Below are 18,849 nucleotides of genomic sequence, written 5' to 3' on the forward strand. Positions count from 1 at the left end.
TTTGAATATGTGCTTCTGCAAGCCTATGTTAATGAAGGACTGGGATAAGTCCAAAGTTTGACCTTTAAGGGAATTGGCTGTAGTAGAATAACAGCCCATTGTTAAAAGGCGGCCCGGACCAGGGTTAGTATAAAAAGCCTTGGAGAGGTTTTTTTCGGGGCCACATTTCGGGTCTTTTACGTGTTTGTTATTTTTACCTTTGTTTTTTTTACCTTTGTATTATTCTGAATCTTTTTTAATAAAACGAAATCATGTTGTGGTGATTCGTAAAACTTTTTAAACAAGTCTAAGAGTATTTTCTTCCTATCAATATTTCATGATTTTTTGTAATTAAATATTAATATTAGCAAACACCTAGTTCCTTCAAATTCAATATTGAACTGGTTAGAGGCACCACGAGGACCCTGAATCGACATCCTTAATCTAAAGGTAAGGTCAATATTTGATTGCAGCAGATTATGGGTATGTTTGAGAATGATTTATAGGTTACGGGATAAAAATACAATACAGTGCATCTATCCATGATAAAAGTGCTCCACACTTCTCCAGGGGGTTAATAAAGATATTCTGAAGTTTAGCGATGCGTGAGAAAAATATCAATATTTAAAAACTTTATAGAGTAAAATAACTAGCTTCCGGCCAAACAGACATACGGATTTGACTTAAGTCAAAGCGCAACTTATGCGGGTAATGTGACGTACTGATGATATTTATGCTACGCCATTTCTGACGTCACGAGTTGCGTAAGTTGCGCTTTAGGCGCAAGTAGACTGCGTATGGCCGAAAGCTGGAATTTTACTTTATTTACTTTACACAAACTCCTCGCTTTGCTTCAGAAGGCCTTTATTAACCCTCCAGAGCCGTGGAGCACTCAATGTGACAGAACCTCCCCCTCCGCAAGGCGCCCTGGTGGGGTGTGAGGGTGGACAATGCTGCTGTAATTATTTATCTGTAGTGGTTTATGAAGATGAGTGTCATCATTAGTGATTGTTTTTGTGTTATTGATGTTTTATCCATGTCATAGTGTGAGAAATAACAGTATTGTCTTACAATGGAGCAGTTTAATAGTCTTTAGTCATCTATCTGACTCAAATAATGTGTTTCTAACAGCAAACACTCAGAATAAAGTGAGATGATCTGCTGATGATCCTGAATGGCTTGTTGAATGAGTGTTGATAGTCTGAGGCTCATCAATATTAACAGATCTGCTGAAAACACTCTTTATTTCATGACAATAGTTCCTGTTTTCACCTCATTTATTATGCTGATGTCTCCAGATCTCCTGTAAATTGACACTTAAAGCTCATTTCATTGGTGTCAGCAGACTGAGGGGATTTGTTACTATATGAAAGTTTATTTCTGTGTTTATGTTTATGAACTGTTTTTCTTACCATTATTTATATTTGGAAGAATTTAAATTATTTATATTATTTTCTATATTTCTAGATACCTGGATTTATAATGAAGAAGCAGAAATATAATGTTAGGATTAGCAATATATTTTTTTTTGAATTGGCATCAGTTACTGTACGATGAATAGATAGACAGACATAAATGCTTATGTAACAGGTTAAAGAATGACAAATATTTTTGCAACCTTCCATTTTCTATCTTGTGGGTATGTGAGTTTATTTCACCATAATCTTGTATTGTTCAGTCACTTCATGGTAGCTCACAGGTATTGGGAGAGTTGTTTGTCGTGTAAGTGCGCCCTCTATCGGATAGAGGCTGGCGGTGGTCATATACTGACTTAAAGCGTTCGTTTCTCAGTCTGCATTCTACTGGACTGAGAGAGGTACGTGTTCACATCAGTGCAATGTAAGCTTGAAATATACCGGTTGTAACTTTAGCTTTAGTGCACATGGTAACTTGTACGTGTATTTTATGATGAGTGCACATATTTAGTTGAGATGTGTCGAGAACTGCTGTTTTGAGTGCTTAAGGAATTGCTAACATAGCTAGCCTCGTGGTTTGTTTTGCTGTAAGTTAGCGCTCGCCATTCTGTCGTCTTGTGATGAAGCCCACATGTTTCAGTTTTCCTTTTTCTTATGTTAGGCTGATTCTGAGTGGAGATAATCCTGAACTGTTGCTCTCTTTGAAATTGTACAGGTATGTACTTCCAATACCAGGTTTAGAATATAATGTGTTCATTTAAAAGTTTTCTTGTATTTATTGATGTTCAATGGCACTGAACAGCCCAGATGTAAAGCATGCACATTTTGCTTCATGCATGTTACTGTGTTAACTAGTGAAAGGAAGATGGTTTATTTCATGTTGCATAATGTTAATGTAAAACTTTAACGTTATTACCCATAGTTAATAACAGAAATAACACGCAATATGACACACAGCCTAATGCGATATGTTCATTTTTCATGGTAATTTTTCAGATTTTTGAATGCGATTAAATACGGAGTCTGCATTCTTCTTGACTGAGAGAGACTGATTCTGATTGAAGATCGTCAGTGTCCTGTCATCAGTCCACCAGAACACAACGCAGTAGTCGGCGAAGTGCAGACCGCGCCAGCTACACTTAGAAGTGTCATTTATTATAAAAACAAACTCAGTAATTTATACTTTTGATTTTGGCAGATCAGCTCCTCAAACTCTGGAATTCATCATCAGTGAAGCTCCTCCCACTGCAATCACATCATCAGTGAAGCTCCTCCCACAGCAATCACATCATCAGTGAAGCTCCTCCCACAGTAATTCCCCAATAAATGCTGTAAATCCCCATCAGCTACAAGTGAAGACGAGCATGAAAGCATCAGGAAGAGCTGAAATCTGCAGAGACTGAGTTTATTAAAGAGGACAGTGAGAACACGAGTGATCCAGAACCCTGCAGAATGAAACACACTGAAGATCCTGAAGAACAAAGAGGTTGGTGTTTATTCTTCATTCATTCATGATGCTGGAGAACATTCATGTTAGAAACATTCAAGCACTTCATCACATTTAGGTTAACAGTTACACTATGAAATGGTGCAGAATGTTCTGGGTTTTCTTCAACAAATGGTCAGTAAAGGGAGATTTGAGACATTTTTATATTGATGATCAATATTAGATCAAGCTAAATACTATTTGACGTTTACATTTATTTTATATCTGGTGTCCAATTTGCAACAAGGTTACCAGAATTTTAGTCATTTTCAACATAGTTTACAAAATGTATTTTTTTAGGAATAATCAGTAAACACCAAGTTACTGATAAAATTGTATTTGTCAAATATCATACAAGTTATTCATAGTTCTAGAGATTCTTCTTACAGTAACTTTGGTAACAGGGTTGATGAATACAGTCAATGCTACAGTTTGTGTAAAAATGGATTGAGATTATTCTCTTGTCTTCCCATCATGCATCAGAAAGAGCCCAGATGATGTCACAATTTTAAGAGATGCTCTATTTAACATATAACTAATAATAATAAAAAAAATAAACAATCCACTCCACTTGAATGCTAAACACTTGTTATTATTTCTCACAGGGTTATTCACTTGAGCTTGTGTTTCTGGTGTCCCACTTTCACATGCGCATGAATGGAAGTCTATGTAGGAAAAGTCTAGTGTAAACGGCCATTAATAATTAAAAAGTTTTTAGTAAAATAAATATCAATCTCAAAGTTGGAGACAAAACATAGCAGTATTGTATATTTTACCGTATTTTCCGGACTATAAGACGCATCAGTCAAAAAATGCGTCATGACGAGGAAAAAAAACATATATAAGTCGCACTGGACTATAAGTCGCATTTATTTAGAAATTTATTTCACAAAATCCAAGACCAAGAACAGACATTAATCTGGAAAGGCAAGTTATTCAGCTCCACAACAGCACACAGAACAACAGCTGAATAGTGTCCGGCATGTTAGCGTAACGCAGGGTTTCTCGCAGCACTTTGGAACTGGCGGCCGCCTAAGAAACACACGCCTGCCGCCTTAACTACGTCGTCAACAAAAATGTATAAGGCTATGAGCGATATCCGCCGTAGGGCTGTGCGATATTGAAGAAAAATGCGATAACTCCTTAAATAATGCGATATTCAACATGCGATACGATAATGCTTAAAGTGTGTAAAAAATAAACTTAAATTATCTTTAAAATATATTTAAAATGATATAACCTACATGTTTCACATTGTTTTTACGACAAGAAAACATCCTTCTGAAACTTCTGAAAGTGAACATCAGTGTTTTACTGTAGCATAAGAAGTGTTATTTTAACATCAGTGTAAACCACAGGGTTTCAGGTTATCCTATATTAAGTTTATTTAATAAAAGATACTGAATCATAAAATGTAAAAATAAAACATTGCTTAGTTTTCACTGTATGAATTAAATATATCCGGATACTTATTAAAGCTAAAAAACTTTTGTCTTTTGTTCATGACCCCATTTATTGCAAGCTGTTGCGATATGCATATTGCGATATATACATTTGCAATATTTCGATAAATTCAATATATTGTGCAGCACTGAGCTTAGATTCTCTGCCCGAGCCCGATATTTCCGCGGGCGGTAATGCACTCACTATGTGTGTGCGGCTGCGGGAGAATAAAACGATTAAATATGATTATACTACAGGGCCGTTGAATGCTTGAATCTGATTGGTTGACGAACGTTCTGAGGTGTGCAATTATTTTCAGGGAACCGAACGGCTAAAGTAGTTCCGGCAGGTCTTGACCGCACTACAGTTCCATATCACTTCGCGTAGTCAACTGTAATAACGGAAAAGAGGATACAATTCATAACAAGAGACACTGCAGCCCCATGCGCTTGATCTGCCATTTTCAATGTCTAACTTCACAATCAATGGGAACATGCAGTTTAATTTTAATAAATAAAGTAGGTTATACAGTCCTATACATAATCAATAAAAAAATAAACTGAATATTTAAATAAATTGATAGTTCTGTTGCACGGGTTTTCGTAATTATTGAAGATAATATAACAAATAAATAAAATTGATAGGCCTATAGCCTACTTGTTAAGGCTTTTGTGTTTCATTTATTAGTCTAGTCTACTGTCACTAATAGAAAAAAAGAATGAACGAATTAATTAAAACGAATTGAATTAATAAATAAATAATAATATTGACGCACATGCTTCTCTCTAAGGCCGGTTATGAATGTAATTTGATACTTATGACTGATCATGCACGCGTTTTCAGCGCGTTCAGTCTGTGTTCACAGCGGTGTTTAAAATCTGCTGCATTCACAGTCAGAGAATGTGTCAGTCGTGAAGTGTGTGTCCAGCATTAGTCTGCTATCAGCGGCTCAAACCTCCATTACTAACTCTAAAATTACGTTTTGGAATTAGCAACGGAGCATGGGTTTAGATGCGCAAGGAATTAGTCCTACATACAAGAGCGTTTTAATGACAAAAACTTTACAAACGTCTTGAAATACATCATCTGAACAATATTTCGAGGTGTGGTAACTGTAGTATAAGCGGAATAATTGACTCCAGGCCGTTGAATTATTATAAAAATAATGCACACCCGAGGTGTAACGGCCACTCCGCTTCGCGTCGTGACTGCATTACCACCTCGGGTGTGCATTATTTTTATAATAATTCAACGGCCTGTCGTCAATTATTCCTTACATAAAACATATAGAAACTAATAAATTGTTATTCATCTGTTGCAGAAAAGCAACAAGAACAACTAAAACAAAATAGAAACGATTTACAGGCCAGAGTTTCTATTTGTAACATGTTTGCAGCGTTGAGCGATGTAGCCAATCACAGACGTGTTGATTTCTTGAACGCAATGGCCAATCAGAAGCATTTAACCATCTGGGGACCAAAAACGCGCCGGCGCGTTTGCCTCGTTTTTTTTCACATAGCAGCAAAATAGACTTAAAATACTCCTGTCATTTTTTGTCATACAGGCTTAAGAAATATGAAAAAATAAACCGTTAAATGTCTTCTTTTTTTATGGGTTCACTTAAAATCGAAATAAAACGTGCTTTTGTAAAATAAAGTAAACCGGGTGTGCTTTCTGCCTCTCCATCTTCGTGAGCTTTTTTTCTGAAGCACATCTGTAAACTTAAACAAAACTCAGCGAATACTATTCACTCAGACATGAGATATATATCTCTATAATCATTTAAGTATGTAGTTTTAAATTATCTAATTCAAAACTCAAACAAATATTCTCTGTTTATGTAATCTATATAAAAAGAGAGAGAGATCAGCCGTTCTCATTATCGTTCTGGCATCTCATTACTCTGCTAATGTGACACGCCAATCGAGAGCGCGCTGCTATTCAAACACAGATCTGAGGCAACACATGCAAACCAGTCAACGCCCACAACAGCTGGAAAACGCACTCGCTGTGAGGAATAATAATATCGTGATAATCCTGGAAATTTTACCTTCCTTTTCTTCCTTTTAGAAGAAAATTTGTCCTTCAAACAGCATATAGAGGGTCTAACAAAAAAACTAAGAGTAAAGTTGGGTTTCTATTATAGAAACAAAGGCTGTTTCTCTTTTAGTACGAGAAAAACACTTATACAAACAACATTTATGTAAATGCTGGATTATGGTGATATTTTATACATGCATGCAAATAAATCTTCTTTGAAAATGCTGGATTCAGTATATCATGCCGCACTAAGATTTGTAACTAATTCAAATTTCCGTACTCATCATTGTCGCTTGTATGAGAGTGTGTGTTGGCCATCTCTGCACAATCGCAGGCTGGAGCACTGCTATATTTTTCTTTTTAAGGCCATACTTTGTAAACTGCCTCCTTACTTATGCTCTCTTCTGACTCTTAAAGTCACTACCAGGAAATGTAGTCTTAGATCATATGGGCAAGTCATGTATGACATCCCACGAACGCGAACTGTCTTCGGTGAAAGTGCCTTTAAAGTTTTTGCACCTTTTTCCAGGTATAAATTGCAGAATCAGCTAAAATTTGACGGTTTTCCGACAATGACACAATTTAAAATGAGGATAAAGGACTATTTGAGTACTAAATGCACATGTGCTATTACTGAGCGCTGCTGGTGATTATGTTGAGATTATGTTAAAATTGCCAAAATGTCTTTTTTTTGTTTTTTTGTTAAATGTTTGTATATGTATTTTTAATATGGAACTATTATTCTGCCGTCTTGGCCAGGACTCCCTTGAAAAAGAGATTCTGAATCTCAATGGGATTATTTCCTGGTAAAATAAAGGTAAATAAATAAAAATATTCCAAAACTTTCTGAAAATACGAATGAAAATTAACTGCACAATTACTAGAAATGTTTACCTTGGATATTATACAATTTGCAAGCATAGGCTACACAGTTTGAGGAAAAATACCCTTTTTTTTCAAGATGTTTCCAACTCTGAACCAATTATGTAGTAATATATATATATATATATATTAGGGCTGTCAATCGATTAATTTTTTTAATCGCATGCTTGCCATGAGTTAACTCGCGATTAATCGCACTTTTTTATTTGTTCTAAATGTACCTTAAATTAATACTTTTCAAGTTTGTATAATACTCTAATCATTATGGGCATGAATAAATATGGATGCTTTATGCAAATGTATGTTTATTATTGAAACCATAGTCAACATAGAGCATGAAGACGACATGTTTCAAAGGTCATAGATGTTTTTCAAAGAACTTGTTCATGTCTATTAGACACATGAAGAAAGAATAAAGAAAAACCAGGTTCCCATTACTTCTCTTTCTTTGCACTGAGCAATTTACTAAAACAAACATCTTTAGATTTTTGCATGGCAGGGCAGCTCTTCTGAAAATGCTAAATGTACATTTATTATTTATTATTACATTAGTTTGTCTCTCTCTGTGCCCATTTTGATGAAGCTAAATTCTCAATAAAACTGTTTTCATTGGTATATTTTACTGTTTCTGTTGTCAAACAACGGAATGAATATGAAATAGTGACTGAAACGTGACCCATTAAACATAACCAGCTCTCCCTTCCAAGATGTTAATCTGCACAACAAACCTGTCTGATGAAATCGAGAGAGAGAGAGAGAGAGAGAGATTTTATTTTTATTTTTAACACATCTTTTATTACCTACACAAAAACCACTACATTAACAAAACAATCACATATAGTTAGGCCTACTCAAATTCTTCAACAAAGTGCAATGCATCATTTTCAATCCAGCACAACATTCTTTGTACACTCCACACCTCTTCAAAGTTTTCCAATTTGTTCATATGGGAGTACAAAATAAAATCACGTTTTATTCTTGCTTTTATGAACCCCTTAAACAACAATTCAACATTTTTACTACTACCAGCAATTTCATATTTCCTACTAATATAAACCGCCATTTTGGCCTGACCTAAGATAAAATTTAACAATCGTCCTTTCTTCTTTTTTCCTTTACAATATTTAAAACCAAAAATAAACACAATCATTGTAAACATTTCATTAACATTAGTAAAGAAAATCTCCAATAAACCAACTAAAGGTCTTAGTCTCTCACAGTGCATAAAACAATGAAAAATGGTTTCTCTTTCCCCACAAAAAGGACAACTATCCTGCACATTCGGATTCAACAATGAGATAAAAGAATTTATAGCAATAATTCCATGTAAAATTCGCAATTGGAGATCACCCACATTTTTAGTCAATGGTGGTTCGTAACAAGAGCCCCAGCAAGGTTTGACATCCAAATCGACACTTAAATGATCTCTCCATGGTGTATCCATACGATTTAATTTCTCCTTATTTATCACCTTCACACAAACTTTATACAAGCTCTTTCCCCCCATTGTATCAAACATTATGTCTCTCAAATTCTCTGAGTTCATTAAAACATTTTCATTTTCCATTACATTTTTAGACATCACCATACAAGGAAAATGATCCGTTTTATCAGGAAGAGCTTGACTTGACACAAAGTTCCAGTCTTCTTCACTCAAAATTTCGCGGCACTTCTTCAATAAAAAATAGACTGTCCTTGTTGGTTTAATTTCAAGTCTCTGTGCAAGTGCATCAGCATTGTTCAACGCGATACCAGCCACTTCTATTAAGTCTTTCATTTTAACAACTTTGGCTTTTGTTAAAGTCTGCATCAACCACAAAGTTGTGTCTCCACATAAATCGAGTCGAGCACCATTGATCAATGGCTCTTCCAAAAACCAATACAGAGACTGATGTGACAATAGTCTTTTGACCTGTACCATACACCATGCTTTTCTTAAACTTTCGTAAAAGGAAGAGATAGACTTCAAACTAAAACTGCTACAATCTGTCCAAAAGATATTTCTTCTAAAATCCCACCCTCCCACCTTACTCAAAAGGCAACAGGCTGGTCCAAACCATGAAACACTAGGACTGTATAAAAACTTTTGAACAAACTGTAGCCTAAAGGCTACTTTCCTGCTTATAAGGTCAACAACCCCTTGACCACCTTCTTCCTTTGGAAGGTACAGAACATTCCGTGGTAACCAATGTAATCTATCCCAAAAGAAGTTGATTATCTTGACCTGTATTTTTCCAAGAACCCCTTCCGGAGGCTCTAAAACTGTTAATTTGTGCCATAATGAGGAGGCTTACTAAGTTATTAATAATCAATGCTCTCCCCCTAAAGGACATTTTAGGTAGAAGCCATTTCCACCTTTCAAATCTTCCTTCCACATTTTCAAGAATATTTTCCCAGTTTCTTTGCATTATTATTTCATCACCCATTCCAAGATATTTCAGACCTCTTTGTGACCAAACCATTTTACCTGGTAATACCAGTTCTCCATTCCATTTTCCAACACAATATGCTGAACTTTTGGCCCAGTTTACCTTTGCAGATGAGATTTTTGCATAAATGTTAACAATATCAACCAGCTTGTCAATATCATCCTGCCCACTGGTTAAAACTAAAACATCATCTGCATATGCTGACAGCTTTATAGGTGGCAAGGTACTCTCATATCTAAACCCGTCTAAATGAGTCCTAATTTTATTTAACATGGGTTCTATTGCTATTGAGTAAAGCATACCCGACAAAGCACATCCTTGTCTAATACCCCTTCGTATTTTAAAAGGGCTACTCAAACCACCATTGATCTTCAGTACACTTTCAATATTTTCATAAAGCACTTTAATCAAGGCAGTGAAAGCAGGCGGGAACCCAAAAGTCTCGAACGTGTACCATAAAAACTGATGATCCACCCGATCAAACGCCTTCTCTTGATCTAGGGAAATTAGGCCACATTTGATCCCAAACAGTCTAGAGACTTCCAAAACATCTCGAATTAGGGATATATTATCCACAATTGATCTATTAGGTACACAGTAGGATTGATCTAGATGTATAACCTGTCCAATTACCTTCTTCATTCTATTCGCCAAAACTTTTGATAAAATCTTATAATCAGTGCATAATAAAGACACTGGCCTCCAGTTTTTTATCTCTTTGAGATCACCTTTTTTGGGGAGCAAAGTTAAAACAGCTCTTCTGCAGCTTAGTGGCAGTTGTCCTTTATCCAAACTATCACTTAAGACTGCAAGTAGATCTTCTCCCAACAAATGCCAGTATGCCTTATAAAAATCAACAGGCAACCCATCCAATCCTGGTGCTTTACCATTCTTCATACTCTGCAAAGCATTAAGAAGTTCGTCTATTGTTAATGGGCATATCAGGTCTGCATATGAATCTTCATTCACTTTTGGTAAATTGGACACAAATTCAGCCATTAACTGGCAATCCACAACACTATTGGAATACAGCTCCTTGTAAAAACTGACAGCTCTTTTTCGGATGTCAGAAACCTCCGTCAGAACTTTTCCATCTTCTGACCTTAAACACTGAATACTTTTTTTTTGGCCATTTTTTCTTTCTAAACTGAAGAAGAACTTGGACTGAGCATCCATTTCAGAAAGATTCTGAAATCTAGATCTAACCAACGCACCCTGAGCCCTTGTACCTAATAGATCTGCCAAGGCTGCTTTTTTTTCCTTTAAGAGCCCGCAATTGGTTTTGATTTTCAGAGGCTTCATTTAAAGCCTGGAGTTCAACAATATCCATCTCTAGACTTCTTATGGATTGAACCATGTCTCTAGAAACATTAAAAGTGTACTGATTACAGAGTTTTTGTATTTGCACCTTCCCAATTTCCCACCACTGCTGTATTGATGTAAAAGATGACTTTTTAGATTTCCACCCCAACCAAAAAAAAGAAACATTTACAAAAGTGAGCATCCTCAATTAAAGCACTATTAAAATGCCAATAGGCACTCTTATATTTAACAGAATTAATAAAAATACATGCTACTACCATTGAGTGGTCAGAGAAACCAACAGGACAAATATCACAAGATTTAAAACATTGTTTCTGATGTTTAAAACCATAAAAAAAATCCAATCTTGCTAAAGAAATGCGATTTTCTTTCACATGTGCCCATGTATATTGCCTTTCGTTACAATGAAAATTTCTCCACACATCACAGAGTTGACAAGTTTTAATCATATTCAGTAATTTACTTCTTGAAGCCATATGAGGCTCAATGTGATTTCTATCTAAATCATTACTTGTACAGTTAAAATCTCCACCCAGTACTAAGAAACTTTCTGTATTACATTGTTTTAAACTATCACATAAAGTTTCAAGAAACAACATTCTTTCTATTGATTTTACAGGCGCATAGACATTTATAAATTCCACAGTAACATTTTCAAACTTTGCTATAATCTTAATTAATCTACCTTGTATTACTTCTGTAACATCATACGATATTGGTAAACAAGTCTTTGAAAACAAAACCGCCACCCCAGCACTGAGAGAAGTCTTATGACTCAGAACAATATTTCCATCCCACTCTTTCATCCAATCAACTTCATTTTCCTTTGTACTGTGAGTTTCTTGCAAAAACATGACATCTATATTTTTTAGTTTCATTAACTCATAAACCTGTGCTCTTTTGTTTACATCCCTCGCCCCATTCACATTCAGGGAAGCGATTTTAAGATTGCTCATTATGAGGGATGAAAAAAGCACAAAAAGCCAGGTCCATATCATGCCTTTATTCTTGTGACATATCATTACTCAATGCTTGAGGTCGCACTTTTTGCACAATCTTTTTTAGATGATACACCTCAGGATTTGACAGACATCCTTCACCTTTTTGTTTCATTAAACTTTTTACTGAGTCAATAAATAAGGATAGATCAGGAAAATAGTCTATAACCTCAACATTCCTCATTCCTTTTGTACGCTGGAGAAAATTCTTCATTCTTTCCAAACTGTAACCACTATAGTCTAGTCTAACCTCTTCCTCAACTTGAACTTCAGAACATTCTTGCTCACTTTCTGATCCAGAATCACTTGCATTCAACACCTCTCCAGAACTTTTGGTAATGGTCTCATCCTGTGCCTTCTTCTTTGATGTAGTTACAATCTCACCCAGATTAGACTTCCTTTTCACTGCCGGCACTTTACATACTGCTTCGTCCTCTGAGTAATTCACCCACCATCTCATCAAGCTCAATATCCATGGTCTCATTTTCACTACTCTTCACTCCACTACTTCCTGGTTCTTCATTGTCCACCCTCAAATCCGAAACCTCACCAACTCTTTCCACACTCTGACCTTCATTATGACTTTGAGACCCACTTTCTTCTGTACCATTTGACACATTTTTGTCTGGACAAGCGCGTACTAAGTGTCCCATTTTCCCGCATCCAAAGCATTTCATGTTCTCCGTTGTTGCAAAAATTACATACTCAAAAGTTTCAACTTTGAATTTAAAAGCAATATTCAGTTCATCAATATCACTCCTCAAAATCATATATACTTGTCTACGAAAAGACACAAGGTGTTTCAACAACGGGGATTTGCAGCCTAAAGGAATTTTCTTAATCGCCGAAACCAACTGTCCATATCGAGATAATTCGCGCTGCAGCGCTTCGTCACTAATAAATGGAGGCACATTGGAAAGCACAACCTTTCTCGCTGGATTGACAAGTGGGAAAACCTTGATCAAACTATCATTGAGAACTATCCCGTTTTCAACCGTCACGTTCACTTTTTAAATTTTGTCTAAAAATAACACCACAGCACCGTTCATTCTCGATGCCGAACGAATACTACTGTGACCAACCACCACTCCTACCGCTAACACACATTCCTCGACTGAGCACTCAACTCCAACCGGCACTTTTATTCCATGCTGCCGGGTGAGTTGCTCATAACTCGCCGTCTCCGCATTCGCCATGGCAGCCAGTTTAAAAACTGGCTACTACAACCTCCCCGTCCTCACCACAATATCCCCAGTGCGTTGTGACCATACACGTTAAAAACCCGTGAGAGAAACATTTGAGAGAGAGAGAGAGAGAGAGAGAGAGAGAGAGAGAGAGAGAGAGAGAGAGAGAGAGAGAGAGAGAGAGAGAGAGAGAGAGAGAGAGAGAGAGAGAGAGAGAGAGAGGAGAGAGAGAGAGAGAGAGAGAGAGAGAGAGAGAGAGAGAGAGAGAGAGAGAGAGAGAGAGAGAGAGAGAGAGAGAGAGAGAGAGAGAGAGAGAGAGAGAGAGAGAGAGAGAGAGAGAGAGAGAGAGAGAGAGAGAGAGAGAGAGAGAGAGAGAGAGAGAGAGAGAGAGAGAGACAGGAGAAGAGAGAGAGAGAGAGAGAGAGCTGTGCCGTTAATAGGATGTTGCGTTAACGCCTAATTAACGCGTTAACTTTGACAGCCCTAATATATATATATATATATATGTGTGTGTGTGTTGTCTTTGCATTCTTTGTGGCTCAGTGACACCTGAATGAAAGGCTCATTAGTATGCAGCATTAGCAGGTCTTTGTCTCCTCAGGTGTGAATTAGGGCATTATTCATGACCTTGTTGGATCATTCACTCCCACCTGCATATTGCCTTTCCAAACAAAAAGTTTCTTACTAAATTTAAATCAATCTATTGTTTAATGTGAACGATTAGCCCGGATGATTTTCAGATCATTTTGAAATAAAAACTCTAGGCGACATTATCCATTAGTCAAAAGTATTGTGGGAATATGTGAAGTTGGTCGTTTGTGGTCTTATATCAGACAATTTAAGTTTGAGTTTTTTGAATAACCACGCATAAATAATATTCTCTCAAAAATGCAAACATGTACATACATGTTGCTCACATATTATGATAGCCATGTTCGTGCTAAATAGAGTGTAATTACACCTTTGCCATTAATATGTTTATAAGCAACTGAAAAAAGTACAAATATCAGGTCATGTCAAAACATCTCAAGGACCCCAAAAACAAATCTTACTCCACAACACTGAATCCATTGAGTTCTTCCTCGGTGTCGCTTCTGAACAACTCCGCTAACTAGAGCGCCCTCTCGCGGCTGGAGACGGTAATGTTTTCTCTTGGTTCATATCAGTCAGTATGAATTCATTTTGCTATACAAGTCGCACCTGACTATGTCGCAGGACCAGCAAAACCATGGAAAAAAAGTGTGACTTATAGTCCGGAAAATACGGTAATGTTAATATCATGTTAGATAATTGTGTCATTGATCAAATATAATAGTTCTTGCTAAAGAAACATGGGATTTGTGCCTATAATGCTTTACAAATAATAATTTGAAGATAAATTGACCTCATTCATGGAAAGTTTCAAGGACATATAATCAATTTTCAAAAAAAGTCAAATTATCATATTTTATAGCAGTGGTCTACTTTCTACCAGTACATCAGGGCTCACTTTCATGTCCTTTCACTTTATATTTCTCTCTTTGAAGATAAATATTTTAATGTACTGAAAATTAAATGTAAATTTTTTTTTCCTGTCAGACTCGATGGAAGAGAGCGAGGAGAGTGAAGTGGAGGAGGAGAGTGAAGAACTGAGAGAAGTGAAGGAGGAGAGTGAAGAACTGAGAGAAGTGGAGGAGGAGAGTGATGAACTGAGAGAAGTGAAGGAGGAGAGTGAAGAACTGAGAGAAGTGAAGGAGGAGAGTGAAGAACTGAGAGAAGTGAAGGAGGAGAGTGAAGAACTGAGAGAAGTGAAGGAGGAGAGTGATGAACTGAGAGAAGTGGAGGAGGAGAGTGATGAACTGAGAGAAGTGAAGGAGGAGAGTGAAGAACTGAGTGAAGTGAAGGAGGAGAGTGATGAACTGAGAGAAGTGAAGGAGGAGAGTGAAGAACTGAGAGAAGTGGAGGAGGAGAGTGATGAACTGAGAGAAGTGAAGGAGGAGAGTGAAGAACTGAGTGAAGTGAAGGAGGAGAGTGAAGAACTGAGAGAAGTGGAGGAGGAGAGTGAAGAACTGAGAGAAGTGAAGGAGGAGAGTGAAGAACTGAGAGAAGTGAAGGAGGAGAGTGAAGAACTGAGAGAAGTGGAGGAGGAGAGTGAAGAACTGAGAGAAGTGAAGGAGGAGAGTGAAGAACTGAGAGAAGTGGAGGAGGAGAGTGAAGAACTGAGAGAAGTGGAGGAGGAGAGTGAAGAACTGAGAGAAGTGAAGGAGGAGAGTGAAGAACTGAGAGAAGTGAAGGAGGAACATCATGTCCAAGCTGGAGGAAAACCTTTGAGTCGCTCAAAGACTAAACAGACATTTTTAAAGAAAAGAAGAGCCAAGAAATCTTTCACCTGCACTCAGTGTGGAAACAGTTTCACAACCAAACAACATCTTGAGATTCACATGAGGATCCACACTGGAGAGAAGCCGCACACGTGTGATCAGTGTGGAAAGAGTTTCTCTGTTAAAAGTCACCTGAAGATACACATGAGTGTTCATACCGGAGAAAAGCCGTTTTCATGTGATCAGTGCGGGCAGAGTTTCAGTCGATCATCAAACCTTAATGTTCACATGATGATCCACACCGGAGAGAAGCCGTTCACATGTGATCAGTGCGGGAATAGTTTCTCTATTAAAAATCACCTGAAGCGACACATGAGGATCCACACCGGAGAGAAGCCGTTCACATGTGATCAATGTGGCAAAACATTTCTTAGTGCATCAGAGCTGAAGAAACACCTGAGAGTTCATACGAAGGAGAAGCCGCATTCATGTTCTGTGTGTGGAAAGAGTTTTTCACAGCGGCATCATTTACATATACATGAGAAAACTCACACTGGTGTGAGAGAGTACATGTGCTTTGAGTGTGAGAAGACTTTTACTACAGCGGAACATTTAAAACTGCACCAGAGAATTCACACTGGAGAAAAACCTTACAAGTGTTCACACTGTGACAAGAGATTCTGTGAGTCATCATCTCTGAAAAAACATGAGAGGATCCACACTGGAGAAAAACCTTACAAGTGTTCACACTGTGACAAGAGATTCTGTGAGTCATCATCTCTGAAAACACATGAGAGGATTCACACTGGAGAGAAGCCGCACACGTGTGATCAGTGTGGGACGAGTTTCTCTATTAAAAGTGCCCTGAAGCGACACATGAAGATCCATACAGTGGAGAAACCACTTAAACACAGTCTGAAATCCCGGTAAGTAATAATATGATGTTTATTTTATACTATAGAAAACAGTGATTTTGGTCGAGAGGATGCATTGTTAATGATGGTAGAGTAGTAACAACAGCGACCGAATCCCATTACCTGAGAGAGAATTTTTCACAATGAGTGTTTTTAGGATTCAAGAGGGTGACAGCCTCAGCACTTCGTTGTTGTGTGCCGTTATTGTTTCCGTTTCGTCACGTTACAACAAAGAAGTCAGCTTTCATGCATTCCCCGTTGACGCTGCGGTACGGGCTGAGTGGATGCAGATCCGGAGGGATGACTTCAACCCGACCACATTATTAAATGCATATAATTTTCAGTGTATTTCACCTGTGCGTTTCTATGCTTAGAATTGAGAAAATAGTATTTATGGAGATAAATTGTAGCCTATCACAGGACAAACGTGTGAATGTTCACGGGGTATTTTATTTAACATCTCTTATCGTAGTTGTAACTATATTTACAGTAAGCATAATTGTCATTGCGTATGCAGCATGAGTCCAATACAGTCTTCTGTTCTGAACAGTTGTATTTCATTCATTAATCTGACTATGCATCCGTGCATTTAATCGCCATTGGCTCGTGTGATAGTAATATGGATCTTAGAATCAATTATATCACTTAAAATACTACTTTCAACAACTATAGGAGATCATTTTCGGCTTTCTCCGGCTCCCTGCACCGGGTGTAATGCGTCATAGGATTATGAGCTCTTCTGACAAATCTTCTTCTGATAAATTCCCAGAAAAAAAAACTTCTTCTGAAGAAATGGTATACATTAACGATTATCTGCATGCTTTGAAAGTAACGGATGGAGATGACCTAGAAATTAGAAATGTTAATGTAACAGACAAGCTGATATTTTTATGGACTATCTTATAGTTGAACACCTCCAGAGGGACAACGCAAAGAGAGCTCGCAAGACGGAGAAGAAGGAGAGAAAGGAGAAGATCACCCACTGAGGCTCGACTCCCTAAGAACGGACGGATTCATCGTGCTCAGCAGTTAATTAAAATTATCGAACCAGTTGAGCGATTAAATAGGAAAATAATACACAGTGCAAACTGAAATAAACTGCTCAAATGAGGATGTTGAATTTGCAGGACAAGCTCAAATTATTTAAAGCCTAATTTGAGCTTGGCCTACGAACTTATGGTTCATTGTCAGAGGTGTTGTGTGTGTGTCTGTGTATGTGGACTCAATATGTTTAGACTGTTAGGACCACATGTATTTTTATAAGGAACTGTGAACATCATTCGCCTTAGACCTTGAAAATGTGTGAAACTAGAGAAAGGTCAAAAGGGTTGCGATAGTCAAACTTACTGTCAGGGTTCTGCCCTGGCAGCTTTGTCTGTGTCTTTGTTTCATGTCTCTATGTTTGTGTTGTGCTTCAACATATGGCTCTGTCTTTGTTTGTGTTGGCCATGTGCTCCTTTGCTCCTGCCTCCTTGTTTCCCAGAACCACACCCTCTTGTCTAGTTAAGTCCTCGTTTACCGGAGTGTGTTCTCCTGTTCCTTGTCTGAGTGTGCTCACCTGTTCCTCTTGTGTTTTATTTGTAGAAGTTTCTTTTTTTCTTTAGCTCTGCCATCGGTCCTGTCTGTCTTGTCTCCTGTGTCTGTAGTTCCAGTCCTGTCCTGCTAGCAGAGCGTCCCTGGCTCCTTACACTCTTAGCTTTGGAGCAAGCCTGGTGCTGAGCCTGAGATCCCTGAGTGCTTTGCCTGTTGTACTTGAAGTTCCTGTCCGGCTATTGCTGGTATTCTCAGGTCTCATTCTGCTCTACCATTACTTCTCTCCAGCCTACAGTCATCTTGTGCTAGTTACAACTGCTGCTCGGCTAGTTACAACGGCTGTCATTGTGTCTCATCCCTGCCTATTGTCTGGACTGTTCACCTCTCCCACCACATCTTGTCATCTGTCTACTGTTTGTCAATGAACATGTTAACACTCGTTCTGCATTTGAGCCTTCCTTCATAGACCCGTGACACTTACCAAATAAAGCTTTTGTCTATGTGCTGCATAGAATAGGTGTAAAAAGAAAATGGTTATTTTGAATATGTGCTTCTGCAAGCCTATGTTAATGAAGGACTGGGATAAGTCCAAAGTTCGACCTTTAAGGGAATTGGCTGTAGTAGAATAACAGCCCATTGTTAAAAGGCGGCCCGGACCAGGGTTAGTATAAAAAGCCTTGGAGAGGTTTTTTTCGGGGCCACATTTCGGGTCTTTTACGTGTTTATTTTTTCCTTTGTTTTTTTTCCCTTTGTATTATTCTGAATCTTTTTTAATAAAACGAAATCATGTTGTGGTGATTCGTAAAACTTTTTAAACAAGTCTAAGAGTATTTTTTTCCTATCAATATTTCATGATTTTTTGTAATTAAATATTAATATTAGCAAACACCTAGTTCCTTCAAATTCAATATTGAACTGGTTAG

At 37.5% G+C, this 18,849-nt stretch overlaps 1 protein-coding gene across 2 annotated transcripts; it reads left to right on the plus strand.

The window, feature by feature from the left end:
* The first annotated feature begins 1,723 nt into the window (after positions 1-1,723).
* Positions 1,724-18,739, plus strand: LOC307006416 (uncharacterized protein). 2 transcript variants are annotated; one of them, XM_079627372.1, is made up of 5 exons: positions 1,724-1,795; positions 2,056-2,109; positions 2,593-2,880; positions 14,758-16,405; positions 17,300-18,739. In XM_079627372.1, the coding sequence occupies exons 3-5, from the start codon at positions 2,847-2,849 to the stop codon at positions 17,301-17,303; spliced, it is 1,686 nt and encodes a 561-aa protein (XP_079483498.1). In that variant the 5' UTR covers positions 1,724-1,795; positions 2,056-2,109; positions 2,593-2,846; the 3' UTR covers positions 17,304-18,739. The 2 variants fall into 2 exon arrangements, with proteins under 2 accessions (XP_079483498.1, XP_079483497.1); XM_079627371.1 differs by having other exon boundaries at positions 1,741-1,795; positions 2,391-2,880.
* The last annotated feature ends 110 nt before the right edge of the window (positions 18,740-18,849 follow it).

Source organism: Phoxinus phoxinus (genome assembly GCF_949152265.1).
Source record: "Phoxinus phoxinus genome assembly, chromosome: 1".
Taxonomy (NCBI): Eukaryota; Metazoa; Chordata; class Actinopteri; order Cypriniformes; family Leuciscidae; genus Phoxinus; species Phoxinus phoxinus.

What these genes read in the sequence shown, in the direction of transcription:
- LOC307006416 (XM_079627372.1), top strand. Translation starts at nt 2,847, where the DNA reads ATGAAACACACTGAAGATCCTGAAGAACAAAGAG. An exon ending in AGATCCTGAAGAACAAAGAG is followed by an intron (nt 2,881 to 14,757) that starts GTTGGTGTTTAT and finishes TTTTCCTGTCAG; the next exon opens with ACTCGATGGAAGAGAGCGAG.